General features: G+C 46.5%; 1 protein-coding gene across 2 annotated transcripts in view; it reads right to left on the bottom strand.

Annotated features, from left to right (window-relative positions):
* Positions 1-17,291, bottom strand: part of LOC144502721 (hepatocyte nuclear factor 1-alpha-like) — a 204,780-nt gene that overhangs the window by 59,338 nt on the left and 128,151 nt on the right. For both annotated transcript variants that reach the window (XM_078226962.1, XM_078226961.1), the window contains exon 6: positions 6,032-6,233. In XM_078226962.1, the coding sequence (XP_078083088.1) occupies positions 6,032-6,233 (202 nt within the window). The remainder of the gene's footprint in view (positions 1-6,031; positions 6,234-17,291) is intronic.

Here is a 17,291-nt window from a genome sequence, read left to right as displayed (position 1 = left end):
CAGCCACAGGAATCGTAGTGAGCGGGACACAGATCATGCAAACGTCCATTGACCTCAGGCAGGATTTTCCAGTCTGGGGACGAGCACGGCCAGAAAATCCCACCCTCAATTCCAGATTTTTTATTGAATCAGATTTCACCATCTGCCATGATTGGGCGGCACGGTGACACAGTTGTTAGCACTGCTGCCTCACAGCGCCAGGGGCCCGGAATCAATTCTGGCCATGGGTCACTGTCTGTGTGGAGTTTGCACATTCTCCCCGTGCCTGTGTGGGTTTCCTCCGGGTGCTCCGGTTTCCTCCACAGTCTGAAAGATGTGCGGGTTAGATTGATTGGCCATGATGAATTGCCCCTTAGTGTCAGGGGAACTAGCAGGGTAAATGCATTGGGTAACAGAGATAGGACCTGGGTTGAATTGTTGTCGGTGCAGGCTCAATGGGCCAAATGGCCTCCTTCTGCACTGCTGGGATTGTCTGATTCTATGCCATGGTGGGATTCGAACCCGGGTCCTCAGAACATTACCCTGGTGCAGAAGGTGAAGTCCGCATGGGATCAGAGGTGAGCTGGCAAGGTGGATACAAAACTGGCTCGGTCAAAGAAGACAGAGGGTAGCAGTGGAAGGGTGCGTTTCTGAATGGAGGGCTGTGACAAGTGGTGTTCCTCAGGGATCAGTGCTGGGACCTTTGCTGTACGTAATATATATAAATGATTTGGAGGAAAATGTAACTGGTTTGATTAGTAAGTTTGCGGACGACACAAAGGTTGGTGGATTTGTGGATAGCAATGAGGACCATCAGAGGATACAGCAGGATATAGATCAGTTGGAGGCTTGGACGGAGAGATGGCAGATGGAGTTTAATCCGGACAAATGTGAGGTAATGCATTTTGGAAGGTCTAATACAGATAGGAAATATACAGTAAATGGCAAAGGGATCTGGGTGTACAGGTACACAGGTCACTGAAAGTGGCAATGCAGGTGGAGAAGGTAGTCAAGAAGGCATACGGCATGCTTGCCTTCATCGGCCGGGATACTGAGTTTAAAAACCGGCAAGTCATGTTGACGCTTTATAGAACCTTAGTGAGGTTGCACTTGGAATATAGTGTTCAATTCTGGTCGCCACACTACCAGAAGGATGTGGAGGTTTTGGAGAGGGTACAGAAAAGATTTGCCAGGATGTTGCCTGGTATGGAGGGCATTAGCTACGAGGAGAGGTTGGAGAAACTTGGCTTGTTCTCACTGGACTGACGAAGGTTGAGGGGAGACCTGATAGAAGTCTACAAGATTATGAGAGGCATGGACAGAGTGGATAGTCAGAAGCTTTTTCCCAAGGTGGAAGAGTCAATTACAAGGGGGCATAGGTTTAAGGTGCGAGGGGCAAGTTTTAAAAGAGATGTACGAGGCAGAGTTTTTACACAGAGAGTGGTGGGTGCCTGGAACTCGTTGCCGGGGGAGGTAGTGGAAGCGGATACGATAGTGACTTTTAAGGGGCGTCTTGACAAGTACATGAATGAGATGGGAATAGAGGGATATGGGCCCTGGAAGCGTAGGAGGTTTTAGTTAAGTCAGGCAGCATGGTCGGTACAGGCTTCGAGGGACGAAGGGCCTGTTCCTGTGCTGTAATTTTCTTTGTCTCTGGATTCCTAGTCCAGTGACAATACCACTCTTCACCACTGCCGCTTTTAACTCCTGGCTCCTTTACTGTCTCTAAATTATACGACTGTTTTCTGACATCCAGTACTGGATGAGCAGAAATATCCTCCAATACAGAAGCCACCATCATATCAAGCCCTACTACTCTGTTCCTTAGCTACCAATCTCCCTGGCAACTGAAGCTCAACCAGATGGTTCACAACCTTGGTGTCAAATTTGACCCCGTGTAAGCTTCCGATGCATATTCATGCTATCACTCAGGCAGCCTATTCCCACCTCTGTAACATCACCTCATATCCTTGCCCCAGCACATACATTGCGAAACTCTCATTCATGTCATTGTTACCTCAAAACTTGACTATTCCGATACACTCCTGGCTGCTCTCCCACATTCTCCTCGTTGTAAATTTGAAGTCAGCCACAACTCTGCTACCTGCGGCCTAACTTGCACCAAATCTCATTCACCCACTGATATTGTTGACCTATATTAGCTCGCAGCCTGGCAAACCCTCAATTATTAAACTGTCTTCCTCATTTTCAAATCCCCAACAACACCCCTCCCTAACTCTGTAGTCTCCTCCAGACCCACAATCCTCTGAGATAATATGCGCCTATCTAATTCTGGCACTCCCAATTTTATTTGCTCTGGAATTCCCTAAACCTTTCTGCTTCTTTTGCCTATTTTAAGACTCTGCTTAAAAGTGCTTCTTTGACCAAGCCTTTGGTCATGTGTCCTGATACTTCCTTGTGTGGCTCAGGGTCAAACCTTATTTTGTAACGCTCCTCGGAAGTGTCTTGAGACATATTTATTATGAAAGCAAGCCGCTGTTATCGATTGCTGGGCCTGGCTGGATTCTTTTGCCCGTCGGTTTTGCATGTTCATACGTCACCCCAGTCATAAATGAGTCTTTGTTATAACCGGTATGTTCATGGAGGTGTGTGCATGTCCCCACCTTCCGTTCGCTGCCTCTTGTGTGAAGTGAATGCACTGATTGAGAAGTCTGAACATTTTCCTTTCCATATGTATACGCTGGAGCGTGCAAGCTTCAGATTTCTGAGAGAGCCACATCTGTCTTTCCCACTGAACTGCACAAACCTCTACCAGGTCTTCCTGCTCTTTGATACCGGGATACTCAAGTAATTCATCACTGCACCTTATTTAAAAATTCAATTAAAATTTCAATCCAAAGCAGCCAGCGAGCACAGGCTGAGGATTTTATGTGGAAATCCTTGGTGGAATGCAGTCACATTCACTCGGCACTCCATAAATCAGGTTTGACTGAAGCCTCACAGTTTTTCTGCTCACTGGGTACAGCGCGTTGGAAGCACAATCTCCTGTTTACTATATCATTGTCTCCAAGAAGTTTTCAAAGCTCTGCTTCCTCTCAGCCCTGATCGGTTCCCCCTCCTCTCCTGAAGGCACTGGCACAGCTGGCGATCTGGTTCCAAAGGCATGGGCTACTCCATCCGCTGTGCCAGCACATCTGAGCTACACAGCGTCCTGCTGCAACATGCAACATAATATTCCGGGCGGATCTTCCCTTCAATTGGCTCCATAATTGTCGATGGGCCCATGGCTGATCCACGCCTACACCCGCCAAGCGAAATATCGTGCAGGTGCAGGATGACTTATCATCATAGAATCCCTACAGTGCAGAAGGAGGCCATTTGGCCCATCGAGTCTGTACCGACCACAATCCCACCCAGGTCCTATTCCTGCAACCCCACACAATTACCCTGCTAATCCCCCTGACACTAGGGTCAATTTAGCACAGCCAATCAACCTAACCCGCACATCTTTGGAGCACCCGGAGGGATGTGTTCGGCACAACTTGTGGGCCGAAGGGCCTGTTTGTGCTGTAGTTTTTCTATGTTTCTAAACCCACACAGACACAGGGAGAATGTGCAAACTCAACACAGACAGTGACCCGAGGCCGGAATTGAACCCGGGTCCCTGGCGCTGTGAGGCAGCAGTGCTAACCACTGTGCCACCGTGCTGTTCTATCATCGGGATGCGCACCCAACATCATCACGAGCTACTTCACCCTCTTCTGGGATGGACATGCCCTGGATGCGTTAAATTCTGGGTAGACATTAAAGATTTAATTGGCACCATTTCAAAGGAGAATTGAAAAGTTATCCCATGTCCTGGCCAATATTTATCCCTCAATCAACATCACTAAAGCAGATGATATGGTCATTATCACATTACTGTTTGTGGGATCTTGCTGTGTGTAAGCCATTACAACATCAACTACTCATTAGCAGTAAAGAAGCTTGGGATATCCTGAGTTCATGAGGTGCTATAAAACGCAAGCTTAGTTAAGGTTTCTTTATTAGTATCACAAGCAGGCTTGCATTAACACTACAATGAAGTTACTGTGAAAATCCCCTAGTCGCCACACTCCGGCGCCTGTTCAGGTACACTGAGGGGGAATTTAGCATGGCCAATGCACCTAACCAGCACGTCTTTTGGACTGTGGGAGGAAACCGGAGCATCCGAAGGAAACCCATGCAGACACGGGGAGAACGTGCAGACTCCGCACAGACAGTGACCCAAGCCAGGAATTAAACCCAGGTCCCTGGCGCTGTGAGGCAGCAGTGCTAACCACTGTGTCACCGTACCGCCCAAAATCAATTTACTCAGAAAAGATCAGACATTGAATGTGAGTACAGGGATCAGTTGAAGCAGAAACCATTGCCTCTTTTAAGGGGAGAGAGGGTAACATTTGAAACAGTGGAAGGTATGGGACAAGGTAGAGAGAGCAAGACAGCAGGAGTTTTCTCTGGCAGAGAGTTAGCCTAGGCACAATAGGGTGAATGATTTAATATTGTCATCTTTAATAGTATGAATTACACGTCAGTCAGTCCTGTTGCTGATTAACCAGTGTCTGGGTCTCAAGGATATTTGTGCTTTTTGATATTTTGATGTTTGTTCTTTGAATAATAAGTTAACCTGAGATATTAGGGGCGATTCTCCCAAAGAAAACATTCAAAGTGCCGAATTCACATAGAAACGGGGTTTTGAAAATGAATCTCCCACACTCTGCAGAGAGCCTCAGAGAGATTCACGCTGAAAATCCAGGGACGGGTCTATTCCTGCCCAAGAGGCCGGCAGCATAGCGCTGAGCGGGCCACTGTGCATGCGCCAATCTGTCAGCGCGGCGCTCGGCACATGGGCAGTAGCCTCGCACTGCCGGCCTCACGGTTGCTGGCCAGCCCCGCGACCCCCCAATCCAACCCCCCCCCCCCCACGCCACCCCCGATCGCTGAGCTCCTGGACAACACCGGGGTCTGCCCTGATGTGTCCTCCCCAATGGGCAATGCCAAGGTATCCCTAGGGCATTGTCACTTTGCCCCTTGGGCATTGCTTGGCTGGCACTCCCCACCCTTACCCCCAACCTCCTGGTGGGGCCTCAATGCCCCCCCCCCCCTTCATTCCTGTGGGGTCGCCCAGCAGCTCCCCATTAGTGGGGAGTTGTTGTAAACCCTGCTGGAATGAACCATTTCTGGTGGGCGGGTGGGGGTGAGAGGCTAGCGGATCCGGAGACTTCATTCCTGGGCCTGCTAATGATAGTCAAATTGGGATTTTAATATTTAAATCAGCACCGCACCGATTTCCGGCGCGGAGCTGACGACGCCACAAATTCTGTCCCGGAGACGCGCAGAGGCCATGGCGCCCAGCGGGGAGTCCGCTAAAAGGCTTCCGCTGATATCTCCCGGCCCATTGTGCTTTTAGAGTTGGGCTGAGAGAATCGCCCCCATCATCTTTATGTATAACTTGTCCAGTTAGAGGCTAAAGATCTTCAAATATATTCAAACCAGAGTCTGGGGTTCTCACATCCTCCCTCACAAATACAACAAAAAACAGATTCATTAGTTATCTTTTATAAAATTCATTCATGGGATGTGGGTGTCGCTGACTAGACCAGCATGTATTGCTCATCCCTAACTGCCCCTGAGAAGGTGCTGTGATGATATTGTGCCTTTAAGAAATGTATTTTAATCATGTTTCTCTGCAGGGTTGTTTCAAGCAGGCCCTGGCATTTTATTGGCGCATTGGGATGATGCTCTGTACAAAATGGCTGCCATGTTCTCATACCCAGCAACAGACATTGGCTGGAATTTTACCGTCCTGCCCGCCACAGGAATCGGAGCGGGCAAGGGGCGGACCATGGAAAGGTCCTTTGACCTTGGGTGGGGTTTTACGGTTTCGGGATGAATAAGACCGGAAAATCCCATCCATTGTGCTTCACATGTTCAGTGAGTTTGAAAGATTTTCAGATGCTTATTACAGATGGGCAAAGAGCCTGAATAAATGTGTATAGTTCTCCCTTTTAGGAGGTTATAATAAATATCCCATCCACTCACACCTACTTACCTATCACCAAAGCTGAAGCTCCTCCATTGGTTAAAGCAGGTGACAGACAGGTTGACTCACTCGGTGCAATAGCCATGACACTGGGTAAGGAAGCCATGATGAGGTTCTGGGTCTGTTGGGTTACAGTGTGGGTATTGTGTGGTAAACTGTGGAGGGCAGTCAGTGTACTGACAGGGGGAAGGGTTCCTCCAGTGGCAGCTATCTGTGAAGAGAACACAAGGTTAGATCGAAGAATTAAATGTGAACTATCTGATGCGCGTTATCACACACGAGGCTTGAGATGCTCAGGAAATAAAGGCTTTTATTTGCTGTTACAACGAAGCTACTAATTATATACACGATCCCAGACTGAGGGGTCCCAGACAGAGCAGTGACCTTTATACCTCTCCCAGGAGGCGGAGCCCGACTGGGATGTACCACAATAACTATAATACAAGGTGTAACAGCCCAACCCTAACCCCAACAGCAACAAGTAGAACACCCCATCCCTAACCCCAACAGCAACATATATACATACTTGTAGTACTGGCCAGACCCTGGCTCAGTACTATCTAGTGGGAACCAACGATGGTTCACCACACTATCATTGCCTGTTGCAGCCTACTAGTTACCAGCTTACTATGCATCAAGGGACAGAATAGGCCTCACCTCAGCCCAAGTACAATTTCCAATCTCAATGGAGTGAATCAACCCAGTCGTTACAGTGTCTGTGCTGTAGGGTTTGTATGGGTACAGCTAGGAGGCAGTGTGATAAGATGTAATACATTGCCACGCTTTGGTAAGTTTAATGGTTGCTCTCCCCGCGGTGGACTCTCAGCTTTGATTGCATTTCATAGAATCATAGGCCAGAATTTTACCGCCGCGCCCACCCCGATTCCCTGATTCCGGGGACGGGCAAGGCTCGGAGAACAGCATTCTCTGTTGGCCTCGAGCGGGATTGTTCAAACCTCGGGCGGATGCGCCAGTAAAATTCCGCCCATTGAATCCCTACAGTGCAGAAGAAGGCCATTCGAGCCTGCACTGAGCCTGCACCGACCACAATCCCACCCAGGCCGTATCCCCGTAACCCCACATATTTACCCTGCTAATCCCCCTGGCAGAAAGGTCAATTTACCATGGCAAATCAACCTAACCCCGCACATTTTTTGAGTGGAGGAAACCGGAGCACCCGGAGGAAACCCACGCAGACATGGGGAGAACGTGCAAACTCCACACAGACAGTGACCTGAGCCGGGAATCGAACCTGGTGCTGTGAGGCAGCAGTGCTAACCATTGTGCCACCGTGCCGTTTCATCTCGGAGACTGTCATGAAGCAAGTGTGCAGGGGTAGCCCTTGTCCTCAAGCAGCCAGCCTCTGACGCAGTGATCTGATTGAAAGAGAGAGAGGGGGAGTGGGGACGCTGGCTGAAGACATCATGGCAACTGTGGGGATATGTGACACAGGCCTGCATCATGAGCAGTGTGAACAGAAACATTTCCTCTCCGTGCATTCTCTGCGATATTGGACTCAGTTTGTGTGGTACAGTTGGTGATGGCCTGCACCTGGCGGGGGGGGGGGGGGGGGGGGGGGGAGAGCAGGGAGTAGCCTGACATCTTGCAAGTCTTGTCTTCCTTCTGTGTAACCTCAATAAAGAAGATGAGATGAGATTGTTGGCTCTGGAGTGAAAGGTTCACCGTTCACTAGCTCGATGTAGATGTGAACATCTAATTGATTGATTGTTGCTAATATTAACAGCTGCACTGAAGACAAGAATATTAATGGCTGCAGTCACTTTCAGACCCATTGGTTGGGACTTTATGACCTCGCTCGGGTGTGGCTTATGTAAGGGACTGAGAAAAATGGGGATTTGTGGGGAAGACATTTACAAGTGTTCTTTGTCCCTTGTGGGTTTCAGTGTCCTGTTTGCTGAACAGGATGCTGTTTGTTGAGTGATGTGGGCTGGGCCAATCGGATTGCTCTGGGGGCGGGAAGAAGAAAAAAGGCGCCAAGAAGTGAGGCAGCTGCGGGGTAAGGCAGGGAGTGTGCGGAGAGAGATAGCCACGTTTTGAAGGGGAGCTTTTCTCAGGCAGTGAGAATTTGGTTTGGAGTGAAAGGCAGCCAGGCGTTCCCCTGCCTGTTCTGTTCATTACTGCCGAGAAGGACGGCCTTCAGCGCACTGGACCTACATTGCTGCACGGATAGCTTGCGGCATCCTACAGCATCATCTTCCACATGTATCTCTCTTCTGGACTGTGTGTGTGTGTGTGTCGTGAGTAACTGGTGGGGACTATACAATCCAACTGGAACAGTATCTACAAGTGTGTTACTGAGGACGAGTTTCCCCATGTGTGCACCAACGGATGGGCCCCAACGGTTATAGATCAGAGCTCACTGTTTTATGTCTGTGAATTATATTTGTTATTAAATTTATTTTTGATATTCCGATTACAGTACTGACATTTATGGCTAAACAGGGAATTAGCCAAATCAACATCAACCGCTAGGAATTCGGGATCCTGTTGACTGAATATTTAAATAGTAGCCCCATATAGTGGTCAGCAGGGGGTTACACTTATAAAATCCAACGGAGGCCAAAGGAGAATTACGTTCTGTAAGGCGATAAAATTGCAGCCATTGACAAGGCTGAGCCTGACCAGGCTCTAAACAGCAACAAATGATGCAAGCTTTCCCCCTTTTTCACACACTGCTCCATAGGCAATACAGAGAAGGTTCACTAGATTAGTCCCGGGGATGAGAGGATTGCCCTATGATGAGAGGCTGATTGTACTCTCTAGAGTTTAGAGGAACGAGAGGTGATCTCATTGAAACATACAAGATTCTGAAGGGGCTTGATTGGATGGGCACGGAGATTATTTCTGCTGGCCGGGGAATCTACAACACGGGGCACAGTTTCAGGATAAGGGGACAATCATTTAGAATTGAGATGAGGAGAAATTTTTTCACTCAAAAAGTCATGGATCTTTGGAATTCTCTCCCCAGAGGGTGGATGCACCATCGTTGAATACATTTAAGACTGGAGATTTTGGTATCTCAGGGAATCGAGGGGTTTGAGGAAGAGACAGGAAAGTGGAGCTCATAGAATCATAGAATCCTTACAGTGCAGAAGGAGGCCATTCAGCCCATCAAATCTGCACCAACCACAATCCCACCCAGGCCTTATCCCCGTAACCCCACATATTTACCCTAGCTAGTCCCCTTGACACTAAGGGAGAGTTTAACCTGGCCAATCAACCTAACCCGCACATCTTTGGACTGTGGGTGGAAGTCGGAGCACCTGGAGAAAACCCATGCAGACACAGGGGAGAACGTGCAAACTCCACGCAGACAGAGGCCAGAATTGAACCCGGGACCTTGGCACTGTGAGGCAGCAGTGCTAACCACTGTGCCACCATGCCGCCAGAATAAAGGCCAGAATTACCCATGATCATATCGAACAGCCCAAATGGTCAACTCTTTATACCTTTATGTTCACACCAATGTGAACCCTTTACTGCCAGCGGCTCCTTCTGCCCAAGAATAAATATTTAAAACTTAGAAAGACAGTGGTGGGCTAATGAAGGACAGGGAGCATCTATTTGTTAAAGGGAAAAAATATCTGAAGCAGTGACCAATTGTACATTAAAAGGAATGTGATAAAGATTGGCGGAAATCTCCCGGTCCCACCCACCCGCCCATCCACCGTGGAGAATTTGACGGACAAGCAAAAGGTCCATTGACCTCAGGTAGGAATTTCCAATCCCAGGGTGAGTGTGACTGGAAAATTCCACCCACTGTGTATATGAGTTTCCAAATGGTACTTGATCAATTGCCTCACAGTCGACATGTTACAAACATTCAGGTAAATAGTCGAAAGGAAATGTAGCGGCATTAGTAGGAAGTTAGTTGCTGGACAGGAAACAAAGGCATTGGGTTAAAGGGTGTTGCTCAGATTGGAGAAGGGTTAGAGCAAGGACTGATACTGCATATATTTCTGCTCTTGGTAGGTGTTTAAATAATTTGTACACAAACGTTAGAAGCATGATATCAAAATTTGCTGCTGAAAGGAATGGTTTGGCAAATTGTGGAGTTGGCCGTTGGGGGGTTTCCCGCATTACAGCAGCAACTACACTTCAAAGAAGAACTTCACCAGTTTGTAACGTACTTTGGGAAGTCCAGAGATTGCAAAAAGTGCTACAATAAATGCAAGTTCATCTTCCTTTTACGTTTAGAATCCCTACAGTGCAGAAGGAGGCCATTTGGCCCATCGAACCTGCACCGACCACAATTCCACCCGGATCCTATCACCATATCCCCATGTATTTACTCTGTTAACCCCCCTGACTCTATGGGGCAATTTAGCATGGCCAATCCACCTAACCCACACATCTTTGGAGTGTGGAAGGAAACCGGAGCACTCGGGGGAAACCCACGCCGACACGGGGAGAATCTGCAGATTCCACAGTGACCCGAGGCTGGAATTGAACCCGGGTCCCCGGTGCTGTGAGGCAGCAATGCTAACCACTGTGCCGCCCATTTGATGGGAAGATGCTGAACTACCTGAAACTACAAATGCAGCTTGACGGAATCATAAATAGGTCCGTGGCAATTTGAGTTTTACGAATAGGAACGTAGAGTGCAACGTTAAAGGAGTTAGAATTAAATTTTAAAAGTTCAGTTACACTTTACAATGCGTTGTTTAGCGTGACTGATCGTAGAAAAGACATTAAATCCAAAGAAAGCGTAAAAAGTAAATTCACCAGAATTATACTGTTATCAGAGGTAACTGGTGATCCTAGGATTATTACCACTGGAGCAGAGAGGTTTGAGGTTAGATTTAATAGGAGATTTATTTTTTAGATTATGAGAAGTCTCGATAGACTGAATGGGGATAGGCCGTTTACTCTTGTCGGGGGACGAGTGGCTCATCCACTAAAACCTGTCATTAAAAGAATGAGGAGCGAGGTTATGAAAACTGTCTTTAATAGAGTTGTTAAAGTGTGCAGGGATGGACCACAGGGACTCATTGAGGCAGAGGCCAACCATGTTTTAGAAGAAGGGCAGTTAAACATTTCAAGCGTAATTTACAGGACTATCGAGAGGCAGCAAGGCAGCGGGATTAGATTTAAATTGTTCTGACAATGAACCAGCACAGGCGCAATGGGTCAAACGGGTTAATGTGGGTCTCAGTTCCCAATGGTGAAAGGCTGTTTTTAACAGATTGTTTCCAATGGCAAGACTCTCTCCTCAACAGGGTTCTTGTTGATGGGATATCTGTCGGCCAGGGATTTCTAAATGGTAAAACTGTCTCTTAACTAAATGAATGCTTTTCATGTATTTATATAACTCTGTGCCCTACTGTTAGAAGTTCTGTAACATCAGATTGTGCAACCTATGGCCAATACACAGCTTATACTATCGTTAGCGAACAAGTTGTTGCAGTAAAACCTGCTGACTGACAAAACAAAGTACAGTACTTACTTTCTTGGCTGTTAGGGTTCATGAGATATGGACATTATTGACTTTAACACAAATAATATTTTACATTTCTTCTTCCCCGCTCTTTAGGGTCATGGGGTCAGACAGCACAGTGGAGTTAAGACACAATCAGATCTTATTGAATGGCGGAACAGGCTGGAAGGGCTGAATGGCCTATGTTCACATGTTCCTATTTGTAAATCAATATGCAGGACAATCTACTACAGTCAAAATCAGAACCTCAAATCTTCAGCATCTCCCAGAGGTTTCTCATCTATGTTGACCTGGTTGGGATTGCAGTTGGGGATGAAGTTTGAGGCCCTAGCTATGGAGAGTAGAACCACCCAGACATCTAGTTCCTGATTGCTAGTTCCAGCCTTGGACCAGCACTTTACATCACATGGACTGCACAGATTCAAGAAGGCGGCTCACCACCACCTTCTCCGGGACAATTAGGAATAGACAATTAATGCTGGCCTTGCCGGCAACATCCACATTCCATAAACAAATAAAAGAAAAGGACATTAAGTGAAAGCAAGATGCCTGGATGGACTGCCCTTTGAAAGCTCCATTGACATTCATGATTAGGCCTCACGCTTGTCAAAATGGCCACTTTGAGTGAGGCACGAGAGGGTAGCCAGCACTAATAGAATGGTACCTCAGCAAGGGGTCACTCCTTTAGGAGGCAAGTGGAGAACATACAGAAATCCAAGCTCTACTAAGAAGTTAAAGGCTTTCTTTCCTTCAACAGAGTTGTCTAATTATAATTGGAATAGTCATAAAACAAAGACCTTACTTAATAGCCTTTTATTTCCGGAGATCTGTTTTATGAAGTGTAAAAGCAGTTGATGAACCCCTCACAGTTAATGAATCAAATAATGTAAAATAATGCTTTCAAAGCACTTCACTCAGGCGAGCCAATTGCCCATACATCCACGCTCAGGAAAATAGTTGCTATATTTGGAGAGAATTGTTCAGCCCTAACAAATAAATAACTGGGTCTTTTATGAATCTGGTCTACTGTGCTGGGTCCCTGCAGTCTCCACTCATCTCCCTGGCAACTCTGTATTTAGATGAACAAATATGGAGAAGATAAGACTTGTTTACAGATAAAAGTGTTTTTTTATCCTTAACCTACAAATTGAACACATGCATTCTAATCCAAATGTGTGGTTCTGGTGCCTGGCGGCCTACTACTTCTTTGAGGATATCTATGAAGGCAACCTGGTTGTGTGGCTTAAATAGAAATTAACTATTCTGCTTCAAATAAGATGGCTTAACTTTTCATCTTCCACTTTTGAAAGCTTTGACTCATGCCACAAAATAGTCCACATGCACTTATTCAGTTCTGGGAGGGGAGTGTAATCATGGTCAAATCCCAATCCAAACCTTTTCCATCCCAATGCTCTTTCCAACTTGAGCTTCAATCCTGACTGATTACCCTTTCTCTCTATCATAAGACACTGAGGCCAATTCTGACACTCCTTCTTGTCCACTCATGCACTGCAGCCACCTGGGACTGACTCCTAATGGTCACTGGTTGGGTGCATTGGCCATGCTAAATTCTCCCTCAGTGTACCCAAACAGGTGCCGGAGTGTGGCGACTAGGGGATTTTCACAGTAACTTCATTATAGTGTTAATGTAAGCGTACCTGTGACACTAATAAGTAATTCCCTCATCAATAAGTCTCAGTTCTACATTCCTTTTACTAACTTGAGAGTAGGAGAGTTTGCAAACAGATCTGATTGTGGTGCGGCTGTTCTATGGAAGGTCTGGCCATTAATGATCATTGTTGGGGTAGACATATTTGCCAGGATCAAACCTGGGTACAAAGTTTGATTCAATGAAATAGTGAGGGATCTTATGTATGCTTAGCTATGTTTGCTTCATTAATGCAAAGACTTCATTTTAAGATATTTCTGCCTATGCAATTACATTTAAATGCTAGACTTGTAGGAGTTAGCGAATTTAACCACATTCTAAGACTCAGCAGGCATGCTGCGTTAACTAGGAAAATTAATTACATTTTTTTGAAGGTCCAATGCAAGCAGAAACGGGCTTTCTCATAAGCCAAAATAAAGTTTTTCATAAACAGCACCTGCAAGTTGTTTATGAAAGTTAGAGACAGCATGTGCCGAGCAATTTCAATAATACAGATAAGAGTTAATATATATTGTATCATAGAAAATCATAGAAACCCTACAGTACAGAAAGAGGCCATTCGGCCCATCGAGTCTGCACCGACCACAATCCCACCCAGGCCCTACTCCCATATCCCTACATATTTACACACTAATCCCTCCAACCTACGCATCTCAGGACACTAAGGGGCAATTTAGCATGGCCAATCAACCTAACCCGCACATCTTTGGACTGTGGGAGGAAACCGGAGCACCCGGAGGAAACCTACGCAGACACGAGGAGAATGTGCAAACTCCACACAGACAGTGACCCAGGGCCGGAATCGAACCCAGGTCCCTGGAGCTGTGAAGCAGCAGTGCTAACCACTGTGCTACCGTGCCACCCTGTAGTCACAGTTCTATGCTTTTAGTTCAGTCCAGAGTCTGTTTTGAGTTCTGCTGTGATCAGTACAGGACTGGCAAAAGCCAGTATCTCTTTCTCTCTCTCCCTCCCCAGTAATTATTTTCAGTTCGCTTTCTGTAATGTTAATTTTAAGGTCTGTTCAATAAAAGAATTCAACTTAGTACCACTGCTGTCTTTGTCTATTTTGAGGGATGAATGGACCCTACAAGTAGTATAAACATGATGCCAGTAATACGTAATGCCTCTATAGCCTGTTTATTTATTTATTCTTTCATGGCATGTTGAGTGTCATTGGCTAGGCCAGCACATGTTGCCCCTCCCTAATTGTCCTTTCGAAGATAATGGTGAGCTGCCTTCTTGAAGCAGTGTAGTTGTGGTGTGGCTACACCCACGATGCTGTTAGGCAGTCTTAGGTTGTCTCTCAAAGACAGCTTAGTGCACTATCCACTGATAAGGCAACTTGATTTAAGTTCTCATCTGTGAATCCTTTTAGTCACTTCTTCTTCAGTCATTCATGGGATATGGGCATCGATGGCAAGGGCAGTGTTTATTGCCCACTGCTGATTGCCCTTGAGAAGATGATGGTGCTGTTTTCATTGTTGGGGTTCTTAGCTTGGTTAGGATTGAGAGAGACTGTTGGAGGCAAGGCTGTTAGTAACCTTCACTTTTAATTAAGTATTTTCTAACCATATACAGGATAAAGCTTAGCACGAGGTTTCACATAGAACTATCTCCCAGCATACTCTATTGTCATGTGAGCTAAGATCACTGATGATCCAGACTGTCTATTTACATAAACCCTTAACACTACATCTCCCTGCCCAAGTCTCTGACTCTGTTAAATACATTGCTTATGTTATCCTACATCTCTCGCCGAAGTCTGCCTTCATCCTTGGTTCAGAGAGATGTGGTCGTTTCACCAATCGCCCTGACCTTGTTTCCAGCTCTCTCGGAAGATGTAAAGGATTCACGTTCTCCATATTTTTTCCTGAACTCTCTAGAATGGAATGTGAATCATCAGAGACTACCAGCTTGTTGTTCGGGTCATCTTGCTGATTGTCTGGGAAAAGGATCATTCCATTGACGGGCTTCTTCTTGTAGATACGAGTGTGCTTCTGTTTCTTCTCACTATTCCATTCTCAGTCTCCACAAGACAAGATTGTGGATGTAGGGGCAAATTTTCCCGTTCCGCCTGCCACGGGAATCGGAGCAGGCGAGGGGCGGACCATGGAATGGTCCATTGACCTCATGTGGGATTTTCCGCTTTAGGGGCGAATGCGGCCGGAAAATCAGACCCCTCGTGTTTTATCCAAAACCTGGCCTTTATGATTTTGGTCTCAAACCCATACTGACTCACCTGCCTGGAGTTCTGCTACGTTAGGTCCTCTGTGGCATTGACTATAGTCTCTGGTTTGATTAGCACGATACTCATCCTCCCTTACTTTCTCCATATCTGTTGTGTGGAGGCACAACATAAGCCTGTGAGGAAGAGCGAGAAGTTGAGTCCGCAGTTGTCTTGCTATTAGAGATTGGACCATTTTGGCACGGTATGGAATGGTAGCTCAACGGTGCCAAGTTGACATTGTCATTTTTCTTCAATAAAGCCTCCACCATCCTTACTCCTTGGTGGCCCGCCCATTAGTTTACAGGTATCTGGTAGTCATGTGCACAAACCCATTAGCTTCACTGAACGACTGAAAATGTGTGTTAGCAAACGGTGGGCCATTGTGTGAAATGACTAGGTTGGAAAAACCATGTATTTCAGTAATGTGTGGTCGCTTCTGATGTGGTGATGTGTAACCTCAATCCATCTGGAGTAATAATCAACAATTATGAGGAATGTCTTCGCCGTGAACTCGAAAAGGTCCATTCGGAGACCTTCCCACGGGCCTGGACTGGAATGAGGATATCTTTAGTGGGTCTCTTTGTTCCTGGATTCAGTTTGGAATGTGTTGTGGACAGGAGTGGGTTTAATTTAAAACCAAACCTGTTTTCTCTCCTTACCACCTGTCCATAAACAGAAAGGTGTTTTCGAGTTTTGACTTGGTGGTGATCATGCATTTTCCCCAACCCTTCAGTTTTGGAGTGATCAAATCCTCTATTAATAACCCCACAGCAAACTCCGGATCAGGTAAAATCAGAGGGTTAGTATATTTTACACCCACTGAAAACCTGGGAGGAGGTTTTGCAACATCACCCCCACGTTTTTGCATTCATGCAATAGAAGAGGGATAGGGAAAAATCGAGATGTAGGGCAAAGACCACAGACAGAATGAGAGCCATTGTTTCACATGGGTCCAGTGTCCAGAATCAAACATCCAAGGGTGTATTCTTTCAGAGAGGTTGACAGGATGAAGCTGATGCAGGGTAAATCACTTTTCCAGTAGCATGACTTCCACAATGAAAGAAGCACGTGGAGATGGATGAATCTTGTGGTAGTCACTGGTATAGAAGTTCAGATGTTTCAGTAGAAAACAGTGTAGAGGAGTGCTAGGGACCCGGATCCAGTTCTGACCTCGGGTGGCTGTCTGTGTGGAGTTTGAACGTTCTCCTCATGTCTGCGTGGGTTTCTTCCGGGTGCTCCAGTTTCCTCCCATAGTCCAAAACTGTGCAGGTCGGCACGGTGGCACAGTGGTTAGCACTGCTGCCTCATTGCGCCAGGGACTCGGGTTCGATTCCCAGCTTGGGTCACTGTCTGTGCGGAGTCTGCACGTTCTCCCCGTGTCTGCATGGGTTTCCTCCGGGTGCTCCGGTTTCCTCCCACACTCTAAAAGACATGCTGGTTAGGTGCAATAGCTATGCTAAATTCTCCCTCAGTGTACCCAAACAGGCGCCAGAGTGTGGCAACTAGGGGATTTTCACAGAAACTTCATTGCAGTGTGAATGTAAGCCTACTTGTGATACTAATAAATAAACTTTAGGCTAGGTGTTGCTCATGCTAAATTATGCTTTAAGTGTCTAAAGATGTGTGGGTTAGGGGATTTAAATATGTGGGGTTACCAGGACAGGTCAGGGGAGGACCTGGACAAGATGCTCTTTCAGGGAGTTGGTGCAGATTCGATGGGCCGAATAGCTTCCTTCGGCACTGTAGGGATTCTACGATTCCATTCTATGAATTTAAACTTGGACAGAGCTGTGTTTCTGCTGCTGTTTTTGTTGATGGAAGATAGCAGGGACCCTCCTTTAGCTTCACAAGGCAATATTATAGGTTCTAGCACATTTGGGGAGGGTGGTAGGGGTTGTATGATGTAACTCCCAAT

This window comes from Mustelus asterias, chromosome 13 (assembly GCF_964213995.1).
Source record: "Mustelus asterias chromosome 13, sMusAst1.hap1.1, whole genome shotgun sequence".
Taxonomy (NCBI): Eukaryota; Metazoa; Chordata; class Chondrichthyes; order Carcharhiniformes; family Triakidae; genus Mustelus; species Mustelus asterias.
This window is presented reverse-complemented; position numbering and strand designations above follow the sequence as displayed.